The 27,774-nt window shown below is 33.6% G+C and overlaps 1 protein-coding gene across 8 annotated transcripts; it reads right to left on the reverse strand.

Annotated features, from left to right (window-relative positions):
* MATR3 (matrin 3) lies at positions 1 to 27,118 on the reverse strand. Of its 8 annotated transcripts, none has more exons than XM_016136875.2 (15): positions 26,978 to 27,118; positions 16,511 to 17,600; positions 11,703 to 11,764; positions 10,772 to 10,813; positions 10,330 to 10,442; positions 10,026 to 10,078; positions 9,422 to 9,547; positions 8,609 to 8,734; positions 8,231 to 8,398; positions 7,405 to 7,536; positions 6,945 to 6,988; positions 6,457 to 6,826; positions 4,813 to 5,179; positions 4,197 to 4,318; positions 1 to 1,843 (listed from the first exon to the last, which is right to left on the reverse strand). In XM_016136875.2, the coding sequence occupies exons 2-15, from the start codon at positions 17,420 to 17,422 to the stop codon at positions 1,793 to 1,795; spliced, it is 2,688 nt and encodes an 895-aa protein (XP_015992361.1). In that variant the 5' UTR covers positions 17,423 to 17,600; positions 26,978 to 27,118; the 3' UTR covers positions 1 to 1,792. The 8 variants fall into 8 exon arrangements, with proteins under 8 accessions (XP_015992361.1, XP_015992363.1, XP_015992358.1 ...); XM_016136877.2 differs by having other exon boundaries at positions 4,813 to 5,035; positions 26,945 to 27,085; XM_016136872.2 differs by having other exon boundaries at positions 26,945 to 27,085.
* Between the last annotated feature and the right edge of the window lie 656 nt (positions 27,119 to 27,774).

Genomic DNA, 27,774 nt, shown 5'->3' on the forward strand with positions numbered 1-27,774 from the left:
TAAGCTGTTATAGGTTTATTTATGAGAATTTCTGCTTTCTAAATGCTATCAGATGAAGCTATCAAACATTCTTTTCTACAGCTTGGTACATCCAACAAAATAGGACCTATGGGAAAAAAGCTATCATTGACATGAAACAATTAGGAATTCCATTGTACACATAATGCTTTGTGTAGTTGTTAGTTAAAAGTTGGAATTAAACAAAAGTGGGTAATTAGTATAGGCCAAAGTAAAACTGAAGAAACTGGCAAATTTTTTTTGTTCATGTTACATTAAAAAATATCATCTGACCTTCAGAGGTATACCATAAAATTTTATCGAAATATTTGATATATCATTTAATACACTTAGAACTAAGAGTTTCAAAAAGAATTCCTATAAGTTCTTATTAAATTAAAAAAAAATTGAGAACTCATATTCCCTTATACTAACACCCCAACATTTTGAAAGGTTGCTAGAATTCTTACTATTCCACCATGTTATTTTCAATTTTAACTGTTAACTACTTCAACATGTCTAAACATTAGCATTTGCTTTTTGTCTTTAACATTTATAACTCCTGAGGTTTAAAAAAAGCCATGAATAGTTCCACTTTTTGTTATGTAACAGGAACAAGAAATCCACCAGCACCAAAAACTTTAAAACTCAGACCTTTAGTAGCAATCTTTAGAACACTCTAGATTGAAAATGTAAAAATTTGTTAAAGCATGCAAAAGTGTAACAGTGAATAAAAACCACAACTGACAATATATTGGTTAACATTCCAAACATGTATAACCAATGAACATGGCCTAGGTTTTTTTTTATTGGTATTCACTTCAGAAACTTGAATCCACAGATATAAGCAGTATATAACCAGAAAGTTACAAGTAAACACAGATTATACATGCAAATTTCTGTTCACAAAGATCACATGTGCAGGTATATGAATTAGAAGCGTGCGTCTAGCTTATGGCCAAACTTTTTTAAATGCAGAAATGTAAAATTACAGCTTGAAAATATGAAGAGATGGTCTATACACTTCAAAAATCAAATGTTGCTTATACCAGATGTATGACAGCTATAGGATTCAAGTGACAAGCAATAAGGTTTCAAGAAATTAATACTGGTCAAAGAGAATGGGAATATTTTTACATCTCACTGAAAATACATTGACTACTAGAATACGAAATCTAGCAGGAACTTAGGGAAAAAATTACAAAATCTAAAGCCAATTACTTAATATTTCTTATTACCTAAGCAACAGCATAACATTAAAAGAAAACTGCACCTGCGTTTTAATTGCTAATTTCACATTAATGAAGTTCTCCAAAAATGAAATGTAACCAAAAAAGCTTCAAACTCCAAATGAGAAGTCTACAAGGCTCAGATTAAAATGTGGAATGTTTCAGATGAAAGTAATAAAAATACAATTGGTTTTGTTCTTTATTGAATGGAATCAAAAGTTTTGACATTTCTTTGAAGCTTAGAACTACTAAATTTCATTTCTTTGAATAGTTCTATGTATCTTTTTCTTAGTGGTGCAAATTGTCTTAAGTAGCTTACGAATTCAGTCTCTACAAGTACTTCTGTCTGTTACCGGTTTGATAAAACAAAAACAATTTTTCATTAACTTAACCGTATATGCATTTTTGCTATAACACAACACATGAACAGACATCTATTATTTTTCCACTAAAACAAAAGAGTACAATAGTTTTCTTCTAACTATCAGTATTGTATTTTAAAAAAGTTAACATTAAAAACAAAGAACCATTATTTTCTTTTGAAATCATTAAGATTCTTGTACATCTTAAGCTTCCTTCTTCTGCCTGCGTTCTTCTGCCAATTTATTCAGAAATTTCTGGAAAAAAAAATTACAGGAATTGTTACTTAAGAAAAACATAAATGGGTTAACTCTAAAATAAAATATTCTATCCACGTTTGAGGACTTGGGTGCAATTTAACTATATAACCTTATCAGTATTTTAAAGATTTAGTTATTCCTATTAAGGTACACAACTAAACCGGTTTAGGACACAATAAGGCACAGGAAGAAAAGGGTCAAATGTGAAAAATGGTTACTTGAATGTGCAATTAACCCTAACTTATAGAGATGAGAATATAAGACCACAGTCACAAGAACTGCCACTACTCTCCAAGAATGTAAGATTAAAATGACATGCACTTATTCAATGCCTTTTCTACTAAAAACAAGAGGGCAGAATTTTCTTAAAGAGTTTGTACTAAATATCTGAGGTTTGTGGACCATTTGGTCTTTATTTCTAATGCTCAATAATTCTGTTATAGCACTAAAAGTATCCATAGGCAATACTTAACCCATTCCTGTTTAGGGGAAAAAAGTGCAGCTCACTGCCAGCATTAATTTTACATAAACACGTTCTTTGAGGCCGAAGCAAATCTGACTGGTTTTCCGTGAGAAAGTAAAATGTAAAAACTGTTCTTGGAATTATTTCTAAACAGAACTTGTCTCTAATCCTAATGTAACAGAAATGTACACCGAAATCAGATTCATCAAATCAATGTTCAGCTAACTGTTTGAGAACAATGTTAACTTCATGCATAGGAATGCTATGTTTTCTAGGATTTGACATTTTCGCTTTCAATTATTATTATATTTTGGTAATACCACTACTAATAACAGAATGCTATAAATAGAATGTCATTTGTTTCCAAAGACTATTGATGTAGTCGAGTGGTGCAAAAATAATGAGATATATTTCATGGCAAACTTAGGGGATAAGATGAGGACTGTAATTTGCGAGTTATCCTGGGGTAAATGCTGCAACTGCAAGCGCTGCTGGTGAGTATTCTCAGGGCAAACAAAAAATGGGTTAAATAATCATGGCTGTGTTCCAAAAAACTATTTATAGACGGCAGCAGCTGGGCCACAAGTGTAGCTTGCTGACCCTTGTGTTAGACCTGCAACTTCTACAGTTCCTGAACACCATAGATCTGTTAAGACCTTAATGAAAGCACCAAAAATAATATAAAATAAAAATAAAAATAAAATAATTAAAAATTTTAAATGTAATCTAAACATGAAGTTTCATCGCTCTTGGTTTATCAACTGTATAGTTATTACAAATTAATGATTAAAAGCCATTATATCCTTAAAAAGAAAAAAACTCGCCCAATTAGAAAAGTATTGCGTTATTTATTATTAGCAAGATATTTTGTACTACAATAATAAAGCTGACCAAGTTCCTTTAAAACAGGAAATAATAGAGCCACCCCCAATGGAACAAATATCTAGAAAATATTAAAAAGCATAATATTCTCTATGAAGTATCAAGCACCCAGAGACCACTTTTATATTTATCTAAGTAACAGCCATAGTTTCTGCCTGACACCAAATAGCTTGATATCAAATCAAATCAGATCTATTAAATTGTTCCCACCTCTAAAAATCACTACCATTCCTTTTCCATATCCATGATGGTTAAGGATAGGTATAAGCAGCAAACCCTTATATTTAAAACAAGTGATTCAGATAAGTATTGGATTTCCTAAACCCAATGCTCTCTTTATCTAGTTAACGCAAAGAACATGTTTGAATATTTTTGTATTATAAAGCAGCGTGGAAAACCAAGTTATCCACAATTATGAGGTGTTTAACTCAAATCTTTCAAGCTTTTCCCCATTATTTATTTCAATGCTTAGTTCTTAAAGAAGCCAGTAACTAAAATATGAAATTTTTAAATATCCAAATAGGAATTTGTTATTTATTACTGTTGTTTTTATTAATTTATCCCAATATTTTTATATTCTGTTGATCATAAGACTTACTGAAGTGTCATTCCTAACAAATAATAATTTAAAGTCAATGCAAAAATGATAAGACGTGACACTTTATAAAGTTGGAAAAGCTTTGTATTATGCCGCCTGGTCTTCAGGCCTCTAGTATTTTCCAAATTAGTGAAATTATAGTCTAATACTCATTTGAGAACACTTTATCAGAGAATTTATAACATCGTTGGAAATTACCAAATTATCATCATTTAACTAAGTGTACTTTAGAAAGAGGCTGAACAGATGTTTTTTCTAGAATTGATTTAACTGCGTTAGGCTCACCAAAAGAAAAATGTTATCTTAGTCCACAGAAGGTATTATACACATTTTACTCTCTATAAACTTACATGATTTGTTAGTTTTCACAAAAGAACTCTTCCTCTTTAGGATTTAAAATGCCTTACCTTTAATTTCTGATAATGCGGAAGGCTGCTGCAATGAGTATTCTTTGCAACTTCTTCATTTGTATAAAAGAGTGAACACAGCTTACAGTAAAACCCTGTTTTAGGTATCACATAGTCTATACCTAGAACACAAACATACATTCTTACAAATTCAGTGAACTGATTATTTTAATTAGTGTTCTCAAATCTTTTTTTCCTGTCAGTATGATCTGAATAACATTTTATGAGAAGTCCAGTATAGCCTAAGGTAAAACGGAATCAAACAAAAAAACAGTATTAGTTAACAGAATTGTGTTTAATTGTTGTGTAAGGTTCCACCTATTTTATAGTCTTAAAAAGGCAGAAATATAACAGACAAACAAAATAAAAAGCAATGTTAAATTCTCGGAAACCTTTATGAGGGAAAAAGAGAACACACTGAGTAATGATAAAACATAATACAAAATCAGGAAACTTGGGTAAGAAAAGAGAGAATGCATCACTCAAGATTTACAAATTGTTTTGTACAGAAATAAATTTAAAACACTATCAGAACTCATGTAAGACCAATTTAAAAATCTTATTTAATAAGAGTTTGGGGAGGGTGCGAGGGGAAGAACAAAGCCTTAAAGCTCACCAACAGGAACATTGGGCTGATACGGTCCAATTCTATACTCATCTGGGATTGTATAGTCCTCCTTGTTTTCATCACTTTGGCCATCTGCATTTTCACTTGTATCTTTGTTGGGATCATCAGGATTCTCAGCAGATTCAGCGCCTGGTTCTGTATTTTCCTCATTTTTAATTCCATTTTCCAACGCTGCTTCATTTTCTTGATCAAGTTCCTCGATCTTGTCCACCTTAATTTCAACCAAACCATCATCATTTTTGTCACCAGATTTAAATGCCATGCCCGATTTACGAAGTTTCTGAAGTTCCGAATCTTCCTCATCACCAACCTCATCTAGAGTGACAAAACCTTCCATACTCCCTGGGAAACGACGCTGTTAAGAAAGACAAATTTACTCTGCAACAATTATCCTGCAGCATCCCTTCCATTTGCTTTACTTGAAGGGAAAGGGATAGCGTCTTTGTTTTTATTCATTCTCTTGAAATACTTTTTCCTTTCCCCCCCACAATTTACTGACTTTAAAAACACAAGCTTGTTTTAAGACTAAAGGCTTGCCTCACACAAAGAACAGAAAATAAATGATATGAGGATACTCATATTCAAATGTCTACATTTTATTAGAATTTTATGCTTCTAGGGAATGTATCAAAGAACTGATTTAATGTAAGTAATTGAGTGATGTCCTCTGAAAAACAGTGTCTTATAATACAACTGTTGTTTAGAGAACACTTAGTCTAGAACAGTGTAGCAGTTAAAAAAAATCAAGTACTGGAGCACAACTACCTAGGTTTAAATTTTGGCTCTGCCACTTATAAGTACCATAACCATGGATAATTTAATTTTCAATGCTTCAATTTCCTCATTTCATGAAATGGGAATAACAAAGGTATCTACTGTATATGGTTATCATGAGGATTAATTACCACGCAGAGCTCAGAAAAATTTAGTTTTCTGATAGTTGAATGTTTCTTAGAAGAAACCAATACGATTATAAAAATCTCATTTCAAAGTCATTTAACATTAAGTGGCTTCGAAGCCATTTTAATGCTCTAATCCTTAATGTAATCATTAAGAGTCAGTATACCATGGCTTTTACTATTCTTTATACCATGAATGTATTTTTATACTCATATTCACCTGACACGCTCTTATTTATAACATATGTTCTAGGAAAAATGTTTTTAAAAGCTATTAAAATATCTGATTGAGCTTAATATTTCTCAAATAAAAAAAATTATTCAAGTTCAATAATATTGGAATGAATGGCAAAATGTTTTAAGTATCTTTGGTCACTTAACTAACTTATTGCAAAGTCATACCTCATGTTTTTACAAGCAAGCTCAACTACACAGCTGCCTACAAGTTCTTATATATACTATCACTACAATATAGAAGTATGTGATAGTTTTATGTCTTTCTCCTTCATCACTAAAAAGTTCTTTGGGAGTTGATTTTTGCTAACTATAATAAGAGTTCTATTTAATCTGTTTATTGCAGAGTTTAGATTTAAATGTTTATATTGTAGTTCATGTCTGATTTTTCTAATATAAATGACTAATTCTCTCTGATCTGACCCTGCTACAGTAATTAATTTGACAACTTTTATTTGATCTAGTTTTCTATTAGAACAGGACAATATAAAATCTTTACCTTTTTAAGCTTTTTCTTTGCAGCTGCTGAAGCACTTGTATCTTTTTTCACAGCTTTGTCTGAAGGTTCCTTTTTCCCATCAGAAGTGACATCACCTAAATTAGCAAGATCTGTCTCATCTCCCACTGAACTGCCACTTTCTAGCAGTGCTGCTGCTTCTTCTTCATCTACGAGTAATTCATCTTCAGATTCAAGAAGCATGCTAGGTTCTTGTTCTGCCTGGTCATCCTTTGTATCTTTTTCACCATCTTCACCTGACTTCTCTTCTTGTTCTTTACCTTCATTTGTACTTTCAGTCTTCTGAGAACCATCAGTTTTGGATTTCTTATCACTGGGAGATTCTTTGCCATCTGGAGAATAAGATCTTTTTCTGAAATCAAAAAGATACACCTCAATTAAGTCTCCTGAGCTGGAAAACAAAAGTTTAATATACTAGTGTACACACACACACACACACACACACACACACACACACACACACACATTACCGAGATTTATCTTTTTTCAGCAAATCAATGCCTCTGTTGGGAATCTAAAAGACAAAATTTTGCATTAGTTAAATAAATATATTAAAATATTTACAGAATATATAATTGTCCAATAATTGATAATCATCCTTTATATAATCAATTAATAAATTTATTAATCCCTATAATCATACCTAAGATTTTAAGCTGCCTATAGGCAGCAGTTCATCACAATAAATATTTCAATGGAAGAGTGGATAATAAATATTTTGGTAAAATACTGTTCAAATAAAATCTAAAATACAGTAGATAAAAGCGATAAAGGTGCTTTTACAGAACACCAGATAAAAAACTTCTGAGGAAAACCAGAAAAAGGAAAAAGGTTGCTGTCTTTCAATAACTAAACCTTTCAATAAGAATGTGGTGGCTTAAAATATGTGGAAATAAGCTTTATAATGATTACAAATGAAGCACTACATACCCTTAGTACCAATTTTTTATATTTTTCAGACAGGTCAACTTTCACACATCTCCCCTGGAACCAAAGGGCCTTTTTCAAACAGTGGTCAACCATTGCCATTGCATCTTCTCTGGTCTCCATCTCTATAAATGCCTTAGGACAAACAAAACAAAACAAAACAAAACAAAACAAAACAAAAAAAACATTAGAAAGGAAATTATTTTTCTGAGAACTGTATAGAATTCTTGTGCTTATTATTTTTTCTAAAAAGTTATTAAGAGTTAAAAATTCATCCAATAAAATAAGGAGTACTTGTCAGATTTACAAAGTAGTACCAATTAAACTACGTATAGTAGGCTTTCTGCAAAAAAATAAAATAATAATAAGCTTAGAAGATACTACTCAAAATAGTCTAAAAACAAAAAATAATTTTAAAAAATCTGGAAGGACAAAAACTCAGAATGTTGTTACGGCAAACTGCATTAAAAAAAAAAAAAAAAGGAAAAGAATCACATATAATGTGGAAAGCAACACAATAATCCCAGTTGAAGCGAGAATAAAGAATATCTATATACATACACATAGGAAGATCTTGGAAGCAAACCCTGGAAACAAAACTGCCACTATCCTGAGCAGGCGACAAAACTTTTACTTCCCACTTTAAACTTTTCAGTATTTATTCAATGCTTTACTTGGACCATCTATGACCACATAAAATTATTGCTTGGCTATGAATTTATCTATGAGAAGATAAAGAAAACTACTCCCTTTGTTTTCTTTACTAAAAATTATGCACAAAAAAGTCTTAAAACACAATCTTTTTCAAAACCTCTATATGTATTATTACCTGACTTTTCATCCTCATCAGTATATAATTCTTTATTTTCCCATAAGGCTCAGCAAGCTTAAGAACAGCACTGTCAGAATATCCAGAATGAGGTAAATTGCTGAGATGTATCACTCGTCCAAGCTCTTGCTTTTGATCAAACTTCTGATCTGGCTTCCCTTCGGGTTTCTTTAATAACAGGGGAAAAAGGGGGAAAGGCGCAAGTCAAATGTTGGTAGATATGCTATAATTATTAGCTAATGGTAGATATGCTATAATTATTAGCTAAGAGTTAATATTATCTTATTATTAGCAGCAATTTTAAATGTCTAAACTTAACAAATATTAAAATGAAGTATTAAATGATTGACAATACAAATTTGGAAAAATAAATATTACCTTTATTCTTTTATACTTCTGGGATAAATGAACTCTCACTGGTTTGCCAAATACTAATGCCGGTGTGGTTGTATAATAATCCACTGCAGCCTGAGCATCTTCTGTGGTTGCCATTTCAATAAATGCCTGAAATTGCACACAAAAAAACTATTTCAAACAAACAAACATTGCTCAGTCTTTCCAGACATATTTAATCATTAAATAAAAAGCACTTCAAAAACTCAACATTACCAACTTGCTGTTTTATTAAAGGTCATCAGATTTTTTTTTTTTTTTTAAATTTTCACTCTACTAAAACTATCATTTATGTTCACTATAGATTTGAAATAATGATTTGGTACCATTTTGGTAAAAGTTTTGAAATGGTTTTCCAAGGATCCTTTTACAGCCCTTCTAGTAATATAGTGATAATGACAATTTACTACTTAAGAACCAATTTATAGTTACTAATTATTCATTAGTTACCAGAATTTAGTATTATAGCAGGTCCTTAAATAACATCTTTTCATTATAAAGTTTATGAAATGCCAAATCAACTTTAATTTACAATTAACATGTAGCAAAAATGGTTTCATCATACATCGTTTTATTTTTAAAAATCTATTGACAACATTAAGTGAAGACATATATTATCACACTTCAACTACTGGGTTTCCCCCTATACTTTATTCCGTGTGGATGACTTAAGATTACATCGAATGGTTTTTCTATACAAAGCCTGTAATCCCTCTAGAAAATAAAAGGAATTACATCACTAAAGGAAATCAATCCCTCTAAGTGATGAATAAATACTATACTTATTTCAACTCATACCTCATTGATTTTATTTAAAATCAGATGATTGGAAATTACTCCAAATGGTTCCACCAGCTGTAATAACTGATATCTCAAGTTTTTCCCTCGCTGAAAATCCATGATGTGAACAACTCGGCTAGTTTCCTATACATTAGGAAAAAATTCATGTCAGCAAGGCTCTTTAAAAGCAATATGAAACAGGTTATACATTGAAACTTTTATAGCCTAATAGTAACCAGAGAACATTTTAAGTATTTAAAATAACAACTCATAACAAACATTCTAGGGAATTTAAAAACTATCCAGGGAATAAAATGTCAGAGAGATAGGGTAAATCTCAGGTTTCAAAAAAGTCTCTGCACCTATTTTAAAATTGAATATTGTGTACATTAATAGATAGCAAATTTCTTAAGACTCTGAATCAAGGTGAGAGATATATAGACTATGGGCAAATGAAAATTAACTTTTTAACTCTTATCAAAGTCATGGGAAATACTGATGGCTTTCAAACTATAGTGGTCTTCCTACTGAAAACACTGACACAGATTCGATCAGTAAAGATTTAACTCAGACCACATTCCCCAAAACAGCAGAGAGTAAAAACAAGAGCCGTATTACTGACCACTCTGCCTTTCTGCATGTGTCTTGGTCCTTGCAGGTTCCCATTTCCAGCACCTTTATGCAGGGAAAACACACTTTTTTCAGTACTGTAATAACTATACTTGCTATAACAGGTATTTCAATTAAAGAATGAACACCTTTCAAACACTAATAAAAGGATATTACAAATATCATGATACCATGTTGTCTCATGCAAAATATATATAGTACCATATTATTTTCAAATAACATTTTAATGAGCTTTCTTTTGTCCATAATCACTGCATTTTATTTTTAGAGAAAGATAACATGAATTTCATAATCACCTAGATTTCCTCTTGGTCCAACTGCTGGTCCCCCAAGATGAAATGAAGGAGGTGGAGGTCCCAGAATTCCTGGTGCTGGGTTTGTAGACTGCTGTAACATGAACGGATCACCCCTAGTAATGTGAGAACATAAAATGTTAGCATCATAAAGATATCCATCAGAAATAATTAAAGTTCATTGTTAAAGTACCCCTTATATGACTATGATTTTAATCTTTGGAGGCATTTATGTGTGAAGCAACTAGGAAAACATCTATAATAATAGCAATAAATTAAAAATTACTGCTTAAGTTTCCAAAAAGTCTTTCAACCCAGTGACTTTTACCGAACCCTCAGATTCAATAAAAAAATTCAGAAACTACTTTATGAAATGTTGAAAGTTTAACCTGAATTCCTTACATTGATCTCCTTTACAAATAGCAGCTTAAAATTTTTAACTTACATTGTGTGTCCTGTATCATTGTCAGGATTCCATTCTGGGTAGCTTTAAAAAGACCAGAAAATTAACTTTAAAATAAAACTGTCCTTTTCACAAATTAGCCTTGTTTGGCCCTTAAAATAGAGATTATTAGTAAAATTATTTCAGAGTCTGTTAGAAATATTAGTTTAAAACATGTCATCTAAATTTTTCCAAAGAAAAATTTCAGAACTCCAAATCAATCCAAACAAATGAAAATCAACTTGTTCTGTACAGTTTGAAAACGTAGGTAATGTTGAAAATAATTTTTTTTCTGTATTTGTTAAGTCATAGGAAAAGTGCTGCACAAGGGACTGGAAATATAGGCTATATAGGGAAACAAGGACTGACCACAGGTTTTCTTTCTCCAATATTAAGTACCAAGAGGATAGCTGAGTTGTCAACTAGAAAGTAAAGGCAGCACCAACAGAGCAATTGCCATTCCAGTGAACAATGGGTATTATGTGTTCAATTTCATTCTAGCAGCTTAAACTCAGAACCAAAGGTATCTCAAAAGAAAAAATTACATCCTGAAGGATATTGCTTGATAGCTAATTTGTAACTTCTAATGACTTTCCCCCCTTTCTGTATATTCAATATTTTTGGAGCATGTATTGAAAATGTTCTTATAAATCTATTCTCTGTATCAAAAGCTATCTTTAAGTCTATTAAAAATTCCTGCAATTTGTATAAAAAGCCAATGTTTAATTACCCTAAAAATAATCAAATAACAAAGTATCACTATCACTAAATTTAATATTCCATGTAAGATTCCAGATTTAAACTATTTGTAATTAGTATGAACTATGCAGCAATAACAGTGGATATTACGAGTAAATGATGAACTCCCCAAAACCAATCAATGGCTGTTTCTGATTCACAATAAGGATGCTTTAAAGGTATTTCAAACTCCTACATTTCAAGAAGAAGCTGGCATCGACGACTGTGACTTGCTCCATTGATATGTTGACTCCACTCCTGCAGCAAAGTAAATTAGTAGAATTAACAAAAACAAAATGAAAATATTTTCATTTGAACCATTCAAACTCTAGGATGTTTCTCTATATATGCAATATCATAGGGTGTACAAACACCTGCCATTCACTAATACTGAGTTAATTTTAAAACCATTTCTCTAAATCCTTGTATAGCTTGATCCTGCCCTCAAATACTCCATGCACATTCTTGGAAAAACTGGACAAAACTTGGTTAACATACTAATAGACCTGACAAGGAAAAGATATAGAGTTAATAAAGATCAAGAATAGTAACTGACTTGAGATCAGCTAGACATTAATTTCTGTTGTAGACCAAACTAAATTATTCATGTTATATTATTAGCATTGCTTTTTTGTAGTACTCTAAATACGACAAAATATCCATGCTTACCTACTTTTCTAGAAAATATATGCTATAAATGTGAACAATTAGTTAAAAATAGACTCTTTAAGGAATCCAGCTTTTTGAGGTATGTTCCAAGTATACTACAGACCAAAAAGCTAAGCTGATTCGACAGGAATGGCTTTTCTAGAAAATGTTCCCCATTTATCAAAAAATTCACCTCCCATTATACTTCCCAAAAATAAGCCAATTTCAGGATGCCTGTTTCCAACTTTCAAGGGAGAAAAACATTTCATTTGGTCAAAACTTGCTCCTTCGTGGTTATTTTAAATTTGAAGGAATCAACTTTTTTTCCTATTTTGTGCAAATAAAATTTCCTTTCTTTACTTGAAAATCCACATATAAATGATTGATGTTTTAGGTAATATAAGAAAGTTGCTAGGAAAAGTTGGCTCTGCCACACTGCCTGGGTTCCATTCCCAAAGTGCCACTTCCTAGATGTGAATCTCTGGTAAAAATATTTAAATTCACTGAGTCAATATTATCCTAGGGTTTTGTGAAAAGTAAATGAATAAAAGCAAACTGCTTATCATAACATTGCCTGGCACACAGTAAGTGTGCAAAAAAAAAAAAAAAAAAGGTGATTATTACACTGCTTATAAAGTTATCTTGTTGTACAATTCCTGCTTTATAAGTATTATTCTTTTACAAATTCCCACAAAATGAGGCAACTTTTGTGACATCCACACTATCTAACAATTATATTTGGAATATAAAACATGGTCAGGCAATGTTTTTAAAAGGGTCTCACTTCAAGCTTAACTAAAACAAGCAAATTACAAGAGATACCTTTTTAAAATGTTTTAGATTTATATTTTATAAATGGGATCCTAATTTTTAAAAACTGATTTATATCACAAGTTTACATACATTCCTATGCCATAATAGAATTAACTAAAACCCCATGAGAGAATTAAGATGGAACACATCCAAACAGAATGGCACTTCTCAGAACTTGAAGAGTGCTCTCTTAAAGCTAGATTGTCTTTTGAAAGTAATGGTTAATAGCTAAGGAACTCAAAGAGATCTCTCCAGCTGGCTCTACAATCAGATATATGGGATATAAAAAGGTTTTACTTGCAAAGCAACAGACCACTGACTTGTTGAAGGCCACTTTTTAAATGGCTGTAAGCAAGAGGAGCCATAGGTAAAGTTCACAAAATCCAGAAGACGGATTAAACAATTAACTCAGAATTTTCTAAACTAAAAATATTCTCAGCTTTTATTTATAAAATATCCTTGAGTAGCAGCGTGTTGGGAGAGAACACTATATAATAAGTTACCCTATTAGGAATGCTTCTAATTTACAGATGACCAGGGTACCTACTTGAACAGAAATCATTTATATCCAATTCCTATGCCCTTTAAAAGTTCAAACTTATGGTAAAACTGCAGCTGATCTTTCAAAGTACTAGAAGGAAGGCTAAGATCAAAGAATCATTTACAAACCTCCCAAGCTCAACCATTACTAATTTGTACTACCACGCCTAACCTTTTACTGTTTGGTGTAAGGTGAGGATTAAGAGTCAAAGGGTTTTTTTAAAAAACTATATCCTTGGAGTCTACATTGAAGTAACTCTAACATCAGAATAAAGAAAAAGAATTCAGTTTTTGAATTCGGAAATTCTGTAGGGAAACCAATCACCTTGATGTCTTTGAAATACCTACGTTATATAAAGAAAGGATAATTTGGAGAAATACTTCTAGAATGGCAGAATAAAGAATAACTTAAGGGCTTCTAGAATCCTAAAAAGGAAAAATATGAACTCAAGTGACAAGACAACAAAAGGGCAGTTTTCTCTAGTGAAAGGAATTTGAAGTTGTATAGAAAAGCAACCCGACATTCTAAAATGACCTAGAAAGAAAAGCAACACCATCACTGAAAGTCACTTAAAATGTCAAAAATGACAAAATAGATGTTTTTCACTTAAAAGTTCCTTAAGAAGTTTTGATCATGTAGGTTATTTAATGTTACCATTAAGTGAAAAGAACAGATTTTCCAAGTTATGCAGCAATACCAGAGAGCAGGATGAAATGTTTAAAAAATTTTTCATTATCTACTTGAACCACAGAAATTTTCTCCGAAGTCACTGTAAAATGAGTTAAGGACCACTACTAAATGTGAATATCTATTTTATTTTTTCTAATAATGGAGGTACCTGGAAAACATCAGCTACGGAAATGAAGCCAGGTACTTAAAATTGGTCCAATTTACGAATATAAATTTTGTAAATTAAACAAAGGGACTCTAAAACAGATCTTAAATGTTCCCAATATTCTGACAGAACACCAAAACTAGCTAGGTACCTCATTCTTGAATCCAGTTTCATTGAATATTTTTAAATTGTTATAATTTAGATCCATTTATTATCATTATTTATTAATATTGTTCAAAATCTCAAAGGTAACAAAATTTGGAGAAAAAAAATCATGTATAAAAATAAAACTTTTCTGATTAAAGTCCCCTCAGTTTCCTTTTATGTTCCTTTACTCAATAATTTTTCTACATTCAAACAAGGTTAAATTACTGCTCAAAGTCAGGATAAGGAGACTTCCAACAGGTTTCGATTTACAATGACTGGAGTCATAAAGATTTTAAGTTCCTTATAATCACTTTCACTCGAGACACTGTAACTAGCCATTTTCCTTGGAATTTAGAGATCCTTTCTGAGAGCACTGATCAATATTGCCATTACTGCAAATAGACAAGGAGTAACAGAAAAAATGGAGTCACTAAAGTTTAATGGACCTTTTTAGTGCTGAACAAAAACTAAATTCCATGATATATTTAGTATATCCAACAAATCTGAAAAAAGATAACCCCCAAAATACCAAATTTTTCTAATTTCTACAAGTTTGGGGTTTTATGTCTTAAATGAAAATTAATTTATGAACTTAAATTTAGCATTTGCTGTTTATTTTGGTATGGAGTAAAGATTAAAATATTCCTTGTTTGTATACTTAAAATGTTTACATTAATTCAAAAGGTCTTTGTATTACAGAAATACGTATTTAGCTAATTACTTTTTAAAGACATTTCCCAAAATACTCTTAATTCAAATAACATAAGCCTTTTCTCTTAATTATGTGAAACAAAAATACTGAGATCCAGATTAAAAAACAAATTGTAACAATCTGTTTTAGTTTATTTGAAAATTAATTCACTAAAAAATGCATTTAAAAGGGATAAATATGAAAAGAAAATGACCTTTCCAGATGTTACTGTAAATAAAAAACCCTGTAACATTAACCATCAAGTCAATTTCATGGCAGCAACAGGTTCCAGTTAAATAGTATTAACTACACAGCACATCAGGAAAAATGGATGGTCATCGATCCAAACTAGCAGAGTGCTATAATGTTGACTTTAAGTCAACTGCACTTTTTTTCAGGGGGGAGGGCGGGCGGGGGGGGGGGGGATCAGAGAATGAGTAAAATTGAAACACTAAAAGAGAAAGGACAACATATTTAAAAGGACTTTTTGATAAAGTTCCCATTTTGCCAGATGTGACAATTAAAGCAAAGGAGAATTCACTACATCTTTGTTTTGTTTTGTTGCTCAAATGACTATACCAGAAGTCTAAGCCTAAGTCAGAAAAAGAATATGCTTATGAGGAAACAGAGCAGGATACTGCAATAGTTGATTTTTCCAAGTCTCTAAAGGGATAGATGTAATATGGGATAATAAAAAGTGAGTTTTGAAGTATGTTTAAGAAAGTTGTGGAAAAGGAGAAAAAAAATGATGAAAAATTTCAGTCACAGTATGAGAGTTTGTGTTAAAGGGAAATCAAAAAAGGAAGAATGAACTAATCTAAAATATGAAACATACTGAAACAAACACCAGGGCTCTACATTAACTCTTTCCCTGTAGCCACAGATAAGGAAAAAAAAAGAGAATTGTTCAAGAATCCATCTTTACTACATACAAATCAGCAATCAAGACAGATGGAGATCTGAAATCTAGCATCCTGAATAGCACATTGACTGCAAAAATAAAAATAAAAAAATGCTGATTCAACAAAGCAGACAAAAAACTGCTTAAATATGATTAAGAAGAACATATTGATGCCAAAAACCAACAAGAAATCCCAGTGGATGACAGCTTTGTGGCCAGAAGCAATCTAGGCAGATTGTATTAATGTAAAGCCCTGGTTTAAAATGCTCAAAAAACAATTACCTTCCAAATAAAGTGTTCTCAAAGTATAAAAATTCTTGATCAACTCAGTGTCATCAGACTACAGAATCAGAGTAAAAGATATAGGTAAATACAGAATAGACACTACAATGTAAAAGAAATTAGAAGCATCTGTTGCATTAACTCACCTTATTAGAATGAACTGGCAAATCACATATAGAGCACAGATGGGGATAACCCTTCGGTAAGAGTCCATGGAAGTCTTCAATATTGCTACTTGGAGGAGCGCCCCTCTTTTTCTCAAAGAGAGATCTCTCTTGTAAGGGGCCAGGACCACGTCCCATTCTCTCATACTCACTGTCAAATTTATGATAGTTATGCGAGGTCTCACCAAAAAAAGAATCATCCCTACACCTTTCTCCATCTCTTAATCTGTCATCTTCATAATCCATTCTGTCATAATAACCAGATTCTTGAGAACGACTTCCATGGTCATAATCAAGCACTGGGTTGAGACTAGGACCACGATCATCAAAACTATCTCTTCTAAAGTGCCTTTTTTCTTCCCAATCATCCCTAGGTACTCTGTATGGTGGCTCCCGTGTAGCAGATCTGCCATCTCTACCATAACTCAATGTAGGGCCTTCTTCAGTTCTCCTCCTTTTAAGCTGTAGAAGGATTTGGGGCAAATTCTCAGGAGTAATCTTGTCCTCTGGATAACGACTCAGTTCATCTAAGTCTCTAGCAGACAGACCAAAGCTGGCCAAAATGTTACTGGCCTGGTCTGCATCTCCACGGTGTTGAGAAGACAAAGGGAGTGGACCTCTACTTCCAATGTTAAATATAGACTGCAAATTATGGGAAGAAGTACTAGCAGAAGACAGTGCACTATGAGCTCCTTGTTGATTCAATGAAGAACTCATTCCAAGATTCATTAAACTAGCAAGGCGTGCAGTACCCTGGTTCATCCTTCCAAGAGATGCTGGCATACTTAAAGACTGGGTAGCAGCAGCAAGAAGGCCTATTCCTGCTGCAGACAGGTCACGCCCATGACCCTGCGAGTCCCTACCGAGAGATGACTGCTGGAATGACTTGGACATTGTAGAACTATCTCTTGGCTAATTTATAGATTACCAAAAATTTTTTTTTAAAAGATGGCCAAAAAGAAAGCTCAAACTACAAAACTAGGTCAACTTTGCTTCAAAAAATGGTAACGCCAAGAAAAAGGATCAATAAGGACTGTAGAATCTTCTTCAAGCTGAGAACCAGCAGACAACTCTGTAGAAAAATAAGCAATTTTAGTCATAAATCCCTTTAAGTAGATGCCGTTTTTTTAAAGAAAAAAAACTTATGCATCATGTTGATAAAAAAAAAACATTTAAGATCTCAAACTTACAAGGAATTTATTATATATCTTAAACAGATTCCAGATGTATGCAGAGCCTGCATATAGATATTTAAAAAGTGGTCTTTCATGCTAAGGTTTAACTATTAAAGGGAATTTCATACTAAATTTAAAAACATTTCAATTGAAGGGTTGGATGTCTGAGTACATCAAAATTTCAGTAAAAATATAGATGGGTCTCTTCTTTCAGAAGAATAAAAATACACCCTATAGTATGATGCTTAAGTTCCAGAAGACTAAAAACAAAACAACAGCAAAAAAAAAAAAAAAAATCAATGTCAGCAAGTCAAAGATGAATCAGTTGTATTCTGCTTTAGAAAATGAGACCTATTATAACTACCAGAAAGAACCAAGTAAAATAACAAATGAAGTTTAGGTGTCAAGTACCTACTGTAAGATCTAAGACCAAACACAATAGCTGAGACCTTTACGTAGTAAAATCAACTTAAGGTGAAGACAGATGTGAAGAAAAATAAGTGACTTCCGACAGTTTAAGAATTTCCGCACAAATTTAAGCCATATAACTAACTGCTTTCTTACTGTCCACCTTCTATCAGGCAGTGCTTATTCCATTTCTAATATTATAAGGTAAGGAGAACTAAGTATGGTCAGCATAGAAATAAGAGACCGCCCAAGAAAAACCCCAGGTACAGGAAGTGTAGGTGATTTAAAGAAGTGAAACTCCCCAAGTTAGCATCCACCAACACTCATCTAATTTCAGGGCTTCAGAATCTCTAAAACTCAAATAAGGTAAAAATGAAAATGAGATCTTGCATGGATTTGTGTAAACTTTTCACAAGAATAGCCACAATCACTTGGAAAACTTTAATTTTGAATACAATTACCCAAGATGTGTTTCTGGATGAAATTTTTTCTCTCAAGTTGTCATTTTACCACAGAAACGGTTATGTAAGAATTTCCAAAGCATTTACATATGATTCTCACAAAATATTAAATGATGCACATAACAAATGTAATTGATGAAAACACCTTTTTATAATCACGACGACATAGGGAAGTCTTAAATTTTTGGTACAGAATTCTATTTGGAGGCTTTGCTCAGTTAAGTTTTATACGTTTGATCACCCATACATACACCTAGGCATTGATAGTTCAACATATTAAACTTTACTCCAGTAAAAACCAGGCAATATTCAATAGTTACAAGTCAATTATGGGACCAATCCCACCAAGGACAGGAAAAAGCAAGGGAACACTGGACGAATATAGTGGTAGAGGAAGTATTTGAAAAAAAAAATCACAGGCAGGACTAGATTTTACAAAAAGATGTGACAAAGTTAAAAAGACACAGAAATGCTGTCAGAGGTGACTGGAATTACAGATGTTTTTGGACACCAAGAAAGATGAATTTGAGAAAAGACACCAAAGAAACTAGTTCTGGATTAGATCCACTATATAAACTACTTAGACTTTAAGAATAATAAAATAAAGACAAGAGTCGAGTGGACTTTGGATGAGTTTCTTTGACATCTTATAAATGTTATACAGAATGGCAGCTGAAATATTGTGTATAAACAATGGCAGGACCCTCTAAATTTTCAAATACTTTATATTTTAAAAGGTGAAAACTTTGAGGGTTTTTCAAAATCAGTATTTCAAACTACCAAAGTTATTATTAATTGCAGTTTTGTCCTTCATGTAAAAGCTCTGTATTATTGAAAAACCAGTTTTTTGAAAGAACTACTCTTTTCCTTCAGGGAAATTATACAATAGTGTTATGTATAAAATTTTTATTGATATTTTAAGGAAATTATCACATTGCAGAGATCTCAATATTTTCTTTGTATGGTACAATGAATACGGTGTATCTGCAAAAAGAAAGATTAAGAGAAGTAAAGGTAGGAAGACGATAACCTTAAGACAAAACAAAAAATAAACTTCAGAAAAAGGGCAAGACAATGTTTATATCTGACGACTTGTAATTTAATTAAAAATAACCTTAATATTCTTGACTCAGTTTCAGCTTAAATGCAGCCAGACCGACACAAGAAATTGAGAGTAGTATTACTGAATAGGAACTTAAGCCAGATCTTTGAAATACAAACAAAATTCTTATAAAATCTTTAAATTAAAATGAATTGAAAAATCTGACATGACAACACCATTTAAAGAGCATTTATGAATACAATTCCTTTAGTATCTTTGGTGATTGGTAAACATAAGACAATTAAGCCATTTGTTAAAAGACTCATTTAAGTGAGAACTACCATTAAAGTTAAGCACAATACTGAAATGTTTACTAAATTAGATTTTTAAAAGATTAATAGCTTTTTGTTTTATTTCCATAATTATAAAGTTGTCTTTTCACAGTGCATTATACTAGAGGTTTAACTTGAAAATAGTTCCTTTGAGATTAACCTAAAATGTAACATCAAAATCTAATTTACCCACTTAAAATCTTTATGTAGCAAATTCTAAATGCCCATCAACACAGAATCTTTCACTTTCAAAAAAGTACCTCCATCTCCCCCAATCAGAAAAACAATAAAAGAACGACTAACATTACCATAATTAGGCTTCACAAATGCATTTATAACTTGATAAGCAAATTCTTAACGAACACATTTTTACAGACAATTCTACTAAATAATTTACCTAGAGTTAAAGCTGGTTTATGATCTAATTGCAAATGCTACTAAATGTAAAACCTTACAAACAGCTAGAAAACTGTAGTTTGTAATACTCTCCCTCTGAATTAAAAACAAAAAGGGCAAGAAATTTTCAATTTTCCAAATGTTCTTTCAAGGTCAAACTTGTGATTTGTTAGCTTCCCAAATATGTGTAAGGTAGCAATCAACAATACCAATATGGTAAAAATGTCCTAATTATATCATCAATAGATGGCACGTATAGCTCATTACTAATTTCAAAGTGTAGTCATTTGAAAAGGCAGGTCCTTCATTTTTGTCATTGTCATACAAAAGCATTGATTTCTGTGGTCAGAACTTTTAAACTAAGCACCAACTCATTTCCAATTAAAATACAAGGTTAGGTTAATAAGTCTCAATTTAAAAATTTCTCATTTATTAATTTGATAATGATTTTCCAAATAACTTATCAACATAGCTTTATATATATTTATATATTATATACTTTAATATATTTTAATTTGTATTTCATTTAAGGGTTTGATTTTTAAAAATGATTATATCCCAGGAACTACTCAATTTTTCATACAGAGCTTGAGCCATTTCGAAACCTTATACTTTAAAAAGTGAAGGAATTAAGTACAAAGTGGTAGTTACCAAATACTCAGGGGAATGTAAAGCATAGGGAATACAGTCAATATGATAATAACAACGTATAGTGCCAGGTGAGTACTAGACTAGCCAGGGGGATTACTTCGTAAATTATATAAATGTCTAACCACTATGCTGTACACCTGAAACTAATATAGTATTATGTCAACTGTAATTGAAAAAATCAAAAAAGAGCGGGGGAGGTAAAGGGGAACAAGAGGCTGAAATTTCCACACATAAAACAAGTCAGTCATGGGGATGTGATATACAGCATAGAGAATACAGTCGATAATATTGTGATAGCGTTGTACAGTGTCAGATGGTCGCTGGACTTATTATGATCATTTCCTTAGGTATATAAAGGTTGAATAATTATGATGCATACCAAAAACTAATACAATAGTGTATACAAACTATATTTTAATACAAATCTTTTAAAAATTAAAAAAAAAAAACAACCTTATACTTTAATGTGTATTCTTCAGTGTCATGATCTCATCTCACTTTGGCATACCTATGAGGGACTTAAAAGGCTTTTTAAAATATACTGATTCTCGGAAGCTAAGCAAGGTCGGGCCTGGTTAGTACTTGGATGGGAGACTAGGAATACCAGGTGATGTAGGCATTTAAAAAAATTTTTTTTCCTTCCTACTTTCAATTAGACATTAAATATTTTTCAAATTAAAGCAACAAAGGAATGATAAATCCGTACTACAGGATAGAAACTTATTCCATCTACTCGACAATTTGGACTCTTAATTTTTAACCTATGATATTAATTTGGCTTACTCTTTTCTCTACTTTAAAGCAAAAGCAGTGGTTTTTATCAATGCCCCATTCTGCACCTGAAGATTTCCCCCTCAACTCATTGTATGTTCTACTCTCTTGGCTTCCACTAACTTATACAACTTTGATTTGGTATATACTGAAATTTTTGGAGCCCAAATGCCTTGACTTGTATCCTGTTTCTATTATAAAGTAGCTGTAGGACCTTGGGTAAATTACTTAACATCTGTTTGTTTCTTCATATGTAAAATGGGAATAAAAGCAAAACCTATTTCATGAGGCTGTAAAGATTTAATAAAATGACACACATAAAACACTTAGTCTGGTGTCCAGCACATGGTAAGAAACAGTAAACTACTTTTATGTAATCTGATCCTCACAATGAGAAAGCGAACTTTAGAGATAAAATGACTGATCCAGAGACATGCGAATAAAGAGCATGTAAACCTTTCACTGTACTGTACACTCTTATTTCATACATCAACCTCAATGCCCCATCCACTTCTATTCAAAGCCAGAATTCATATTTAAACTTTGTAACAAACCAGAAGTCAACTTTAAAAGACTAGTAGGAACCTAGACAAGTAAAATTGAAGAAAAGTGGATCCTAGTGAAAGTGTACAAATTAAACCTCTTTTCTTCATTCTTTATTGCTGGTAACCTTTAAGTTATCTTCTTCTTATCCTCCAGAACAAAGTCTTTACCTCTCTATTTCCTCTGCTATAATCTTACCAAAGATCTTTAGTCCTCCTGCCTTTCGGCTGGCCTCCTTGCACGTTTTCAGATTCCAATATAAATGTCCCAAAACACCACCCACCCATCTTACATTCTACTGCTCCAAAACATACTACTCACTACTTAAAATCCACACTATGGTTTTCAATGCCTATCATATATTGGTTGCATTCTACTTATCTAAAACCACTTTCCACTATATGTTAACACATTATGAGATCATTTTATAATAGAGTGCTCAGTACTTGTGCAAATTAACAGAAATGTTTCTTCTCCTCTCTTCATTTAATACTAGCATCTCTCTTAAGGCCCAGCACACATCCACTTCATACGATGCATTATACAAACCAGCATGTGTACATTCAAGTTTAGAAACAGAACAAGACTCTTAAATACCTTTTACCTACCAATTTCCAATGCGTCCCTTCTGCAGTTCCTTATTTTCAAAGTTTTACTTATTTATATCCTTAAAAACACATTAATTTTGCAGATCTAATTTTTTTACAAGTTGACTTAATATGTATCATTACGTGCTTTAAAATCCTGATTTATACAGGAATAAAACCTACATTTTAACTGCAATATAGATACCATTATGACACAAATACTTATCTATTCTGCATATGATGAACATTTAGGCTGTATTAAATCTCCTGTGTTACCAAGAATGCGGCTACGCATATTTCTTGGTGTCTCCTGATGCTTAAGTGTAAAACTCCCTCCTCCATGGTGCCTTTCCAGAATACCATCATCCACACAAGAGTCCACGGTTAAGCATTAAATTGTTCTGATGTCTCACACTTCACAGCAAGATCATTTTAAGTACAAATGTTTGTTTTTCTTCTATATTGCTTTTCTGTTCTCAATTATTTCAAGAGTCAGCTGCTCAACAACTTCACTTTCAAATTTCAAATATGATATTGATGGTTCTCCTGTAAGTTACTATACCAAATGAAGATGTTTAATAGTTTAGTAATCCCCACAAATGGGGAGAAAACATACAAATCAACTTGAAAGATCAGGAAGTTCTGTATCTTCATTAGCAACCTATGATACACTGCAAATCAAAGACCCTTTTAAGACTAGTATCAATAATCACTTTATAACTTGCTACATTTACTGCTTGCCCCCTATGACATCCACCATAGGCATTTTCCCCTTTGCTCTTATCCAGCACATCCCAAAGGGATTCTGCTCTAAGATATGTACCAACGACCATAAGCTACAAGGACTCTAGATCAACGTCAGAGATATGTCATTTAAAAAATGTTGTAGAAAAGAGCAAGTATTTTATATAAATTAGCTTTTAAACTTTAGCCTCTTAATATTTTTAATTGAGCCAACAAGTAGGCTCACTACATACCTAAGAATTATAAATTACAGCGCTTTATTTCCCTAACAGTGAAGACATTATAATAACCATGTGTGCGTGTATATATATACTGTCTACAACCCTTCCACCCCACCTCCAATGAACTTGGTATTGTCTATGCCAAAGTTAAGTCAGTTGAGTGCACTAAGAACTGTTGCAGCAACTGTGGGACAGTTTTAATGCAATTCTAACTAAAATAGGTATGTTAAAACAAAGTACTTTTACCTAAAAGATGTACTAAGAACATCAAATAAACGATTATCCAAGTCTTTGGTTTTGCTCATTCTTAAAATAGTTAATGACTGGAGTGCATATAGTAACCTAGTTAGCATTAGTCTTGATAATGGCAAACAAGATTTTTACATAAGACTGTGTTCAGATTCCTATGTTTGTCTACATATAACGAGCACAAATTTTTGTCACTTTTGAAAAAAAACAAAAACAAAAACCTGCACTTCAGATCTCAAGAAGGCTCACCTCTACTTCAATTCCTCTAAAAAAAAACCATACACGAGAGTCTGGTTTTTTAAGTGGCCCTAACATTTACAAAAAAAACTCCCCACATTACAAAAGTAAATATAATTTCTTCTGGAAATTTCAGGAAAACACGAGGAAGAAAATATAAATAACCCATTAACTCCAACGTCTAGAGCTAGACTTTTTTTTGGTTTCTATTTTTATATTTATTTATGCGTTCCTTTAAACAACAAAATATTAAAATTGGCCCCAGTAGTGTTTTACATTCTTTCCAATACTATATTCTATTGTCATTTTCCCATCATTACTCTCTTCTTAAAACACTGTTTTAAGTAGCTGTAGATTTCCATTGGATGGCCGCACCAAATTTGTAAATCACCAAATGCAGATTGAACCTTTTAGACTTTTAATATGCTTAATAACCCAGAGTAACATTTACGTAGAGAATTTTTTTTTGGTACAGAAATCTTTAACATACTATTCCCTTAGGATAAATTCCTGTAAGAGAGTCCTACCATTTTAAAGTCTATTTATTAAAATATGAAGAGTCTAAATAAAGTATCCAATCAAGATGTAAGCATTCTAGAACGCCACTGGCAACACTGCCACTGGTTAACCAGATAATCACCACCTCTTTGGGCTTTAATCTTCTATAAAATAGGGATTCGAACTACATTTTATTTCTAAAATTATGTGAGACATTTTCTTTGCATTCCTCAGTTGTTAACATTTGTTACCATTAACTGACTTGTAAGTTGACACTTCCCTAAAAGCATTCAAAAAATTAGTACGTTTAAAGACTCTTTTACTATATACAACGTTCCGATCAAGAGCAGTTAAATCCTTCCCAATTAATTTAAAATGATATGTAAAAGCAGCACCACTTACACAGCAGGGAAGGGAGATATGTAATGATAAACTGAAAACTTCCCCTGGGTAAAGTGTACACTTGTTATAATCATATAATGTTAAATACAAAGGAAGAAATGTAAATAAAAAGCACTTCAACACAACATCTTCTGGCTAAAGAGCGTTTTTCCAAATCTTACATAACAAGCCAGAAGAATCTTAAATGTAGTATTTAAACTGTGTTTGATTTCAAGTTTGCAAAAACATACCACAGAGCGTTTTTGCAACAAAAACCTGTCTTCCTCGCCTTCTAGATTATTAAAATTCTAATGCTGAAAAATTATGTGAAAAGACTGTATAGATGACTGAACCGTTGAGTTTTTAAAAAGAAATTTTATTTAAAAAATTTAACCCTAAAATATTTTTACCCAGAGAACTGTTTAACTGGGAGAAAACTGTCTTATTACTTAAAAATCTTAAACCACGCTCTGTTCAATAACCAAAACGCAGCATCAATACAAAATCTCATGACTACGACATGGGAAATCAACGATTCTCATTATTCCAGCACGCTTGAAAGACTAGAAATTTCGGAAACGCCATAATCGTTCTAGAAATAACTGGCTGGAAAACTAACTGATCCAATAGGAATATTACACAGAATAGTGCGACAGGGCAGTATAAACATCTGCAAGATATTCCTCCAAGGTAAGCGGGGAAAGTCCCTGTGTAACACAGAACATGGCACAGCGCTAGCAATAAAAAGGACAACGATGCGACTACACCACGGTCCTCCAAACCCTTTGTTTGGAAACCGGAAGGTCCCACACCACACGATCCTCTTTGGAAGAACCTACTGACAATATTTTAATAAAGGGAAAAGGAATGTGAGGTGACTCTCTAAACAAAAACTAATCTCTTGCCTCGCAGCATACTGCAGAAAGCTTTATCCACGACGCAACACGAAAAACAAGCGTTAACGTTTCATTTTCGGCCATTTTTAAGCGACGGGGGGTGGGGAGGAATTGTTTCTGAGGTCCGGCTAAAATCGCGCGCGCGTGTGGGCGGGGGACGGGGGAGTCTTAGGGGGCGCTATGAAGCGATGGGCGAGGAGCAGAGCGAAGGCCTCGACACCAAGAAATTCTGCTCAAGCGGCAAAGCTTTTGAATCTGCGAAATCCTCCATTTTAGGGCACTTTTCAGGCGCAAAGGGAAAAAAAAAAGGCAAACAAGTATGTGGGATTGCCGCTATCCAAGAACTTCGCTATCTTAACTATCCTCCCCAAACGGCAGGCCCCCTATGGACAGTCGGTCCCTCAGGCCTCCGGCGCTCCTCCCTTCCTTTCAGCTCTGCAGCTCGCGTGTAACGGGTTCATCGTCCCGCCCCCGCCCACAGCAAGACCAGGACGCGGGAAGCTCGGCTCACCGGCTGCCCTCAGAGCCCCCCGACTCTCCCGCCGCACCCCGGGCTCTTGACTGACCGAGTGTTTCCCTCCGGGACCGCTCACCTCTGTCGCCCGAGGAGGCTGGCTGCGCCGCCACTGCGCTCCTAACATGGCGGCCGCCGATCAGGCGGCTCACATACGCAGCGCGGAGGGAGGCAGAGCGGGTGAGCGGGAGCGAGCAAGAAAGGCGCGCCGCCGGCTCCCTACAGCCCCTGTCGCCATCGCTGCCTCCTCCCGGCGGACGCAGAGAGCCCCCGACCACCCCACCCCGATTCTTACCCGCTTCACGCCTACCTTAAGGAAAGGGAAAGGGAAAAGGAGAGGTACCTCTCTCCTAGCGAACAGGACGCGAAGGATCCCACAATCCCCCGCAGCAACGGCGCTGGTAAGAGGTGGCAGCAGCGGCTGCAGACCAAGAACAAACCCACTCTCGCGAGAGAGGCTGCCCCCACCCACCTCGGGTCTTGTTTCTGCGCGCGCCGGGCCCCTCCCCCTACTCAGAGCGCGCACTTCGCTCGCGTCCTCGGCGGCGATCGTTGTTCTCTAACCCGGGAGCTCGCCTGTGGCGGGAAATGGAGAGAGCGATAGCCTACTAGTTCGAGTCCCACTACCCCCAAAAGCTTTTTCCCCCAACCCCTAAATTGCTTGGTGTAAAATTTAAATAGAGTATGCATGCATTGGAAGTGAGTCGCGGGAATCCCTGGCTTAAACCGGATTTCTATCCTCTCAGACTATTCTCTGATTATTTGCCTAGGAGTGGTAGGAAGCGCCAGGAAGTGGGAACGGATACCATTTCAGTTATTTTTTAATCTCAGGAATTCTGTTTAGGAAGGTCGTTGAGGTGGAAGACAGCAAACCCATCCAACCGAAAATACCACTACCGCCATTTGGTGAATTTGAATGTAAAACTCTTGAGACTGATACAGGTTCTCTATGAGCAAAGCAGTAGCACGTGTGAAAAACCTGAGGCGGACTGTGATAAATTGCAGATAAGGCTGGAGAAAATGGCCATTTCCCTGGGGTTGCAAATGCAAATGCAGAGGGACAGGCAGTCACCTGAAGTCTGAGGTACATCAGCGAATACAAGTCCTGATTAATAGCACTCAAATTTGAATAAGTGTGCT

This window comes from Rousettus aegyptiacus, unplaced genomic scaffold, assembly GCF_014176215.1.
Source record: "Rousettus aegyptiacus isolate mRouAeg1 unplaced genomic scaffold, mRouAeg1.p scaffold_m13_p_7, whole genome shotgun sequence".
Classification (NCBI taxonomy): Eukaryota; Metazoa; Chordata; class Mammalia; order Chiroptera; family Pteropodidae; genus Rousettus; species Rousettus aegyptiacus.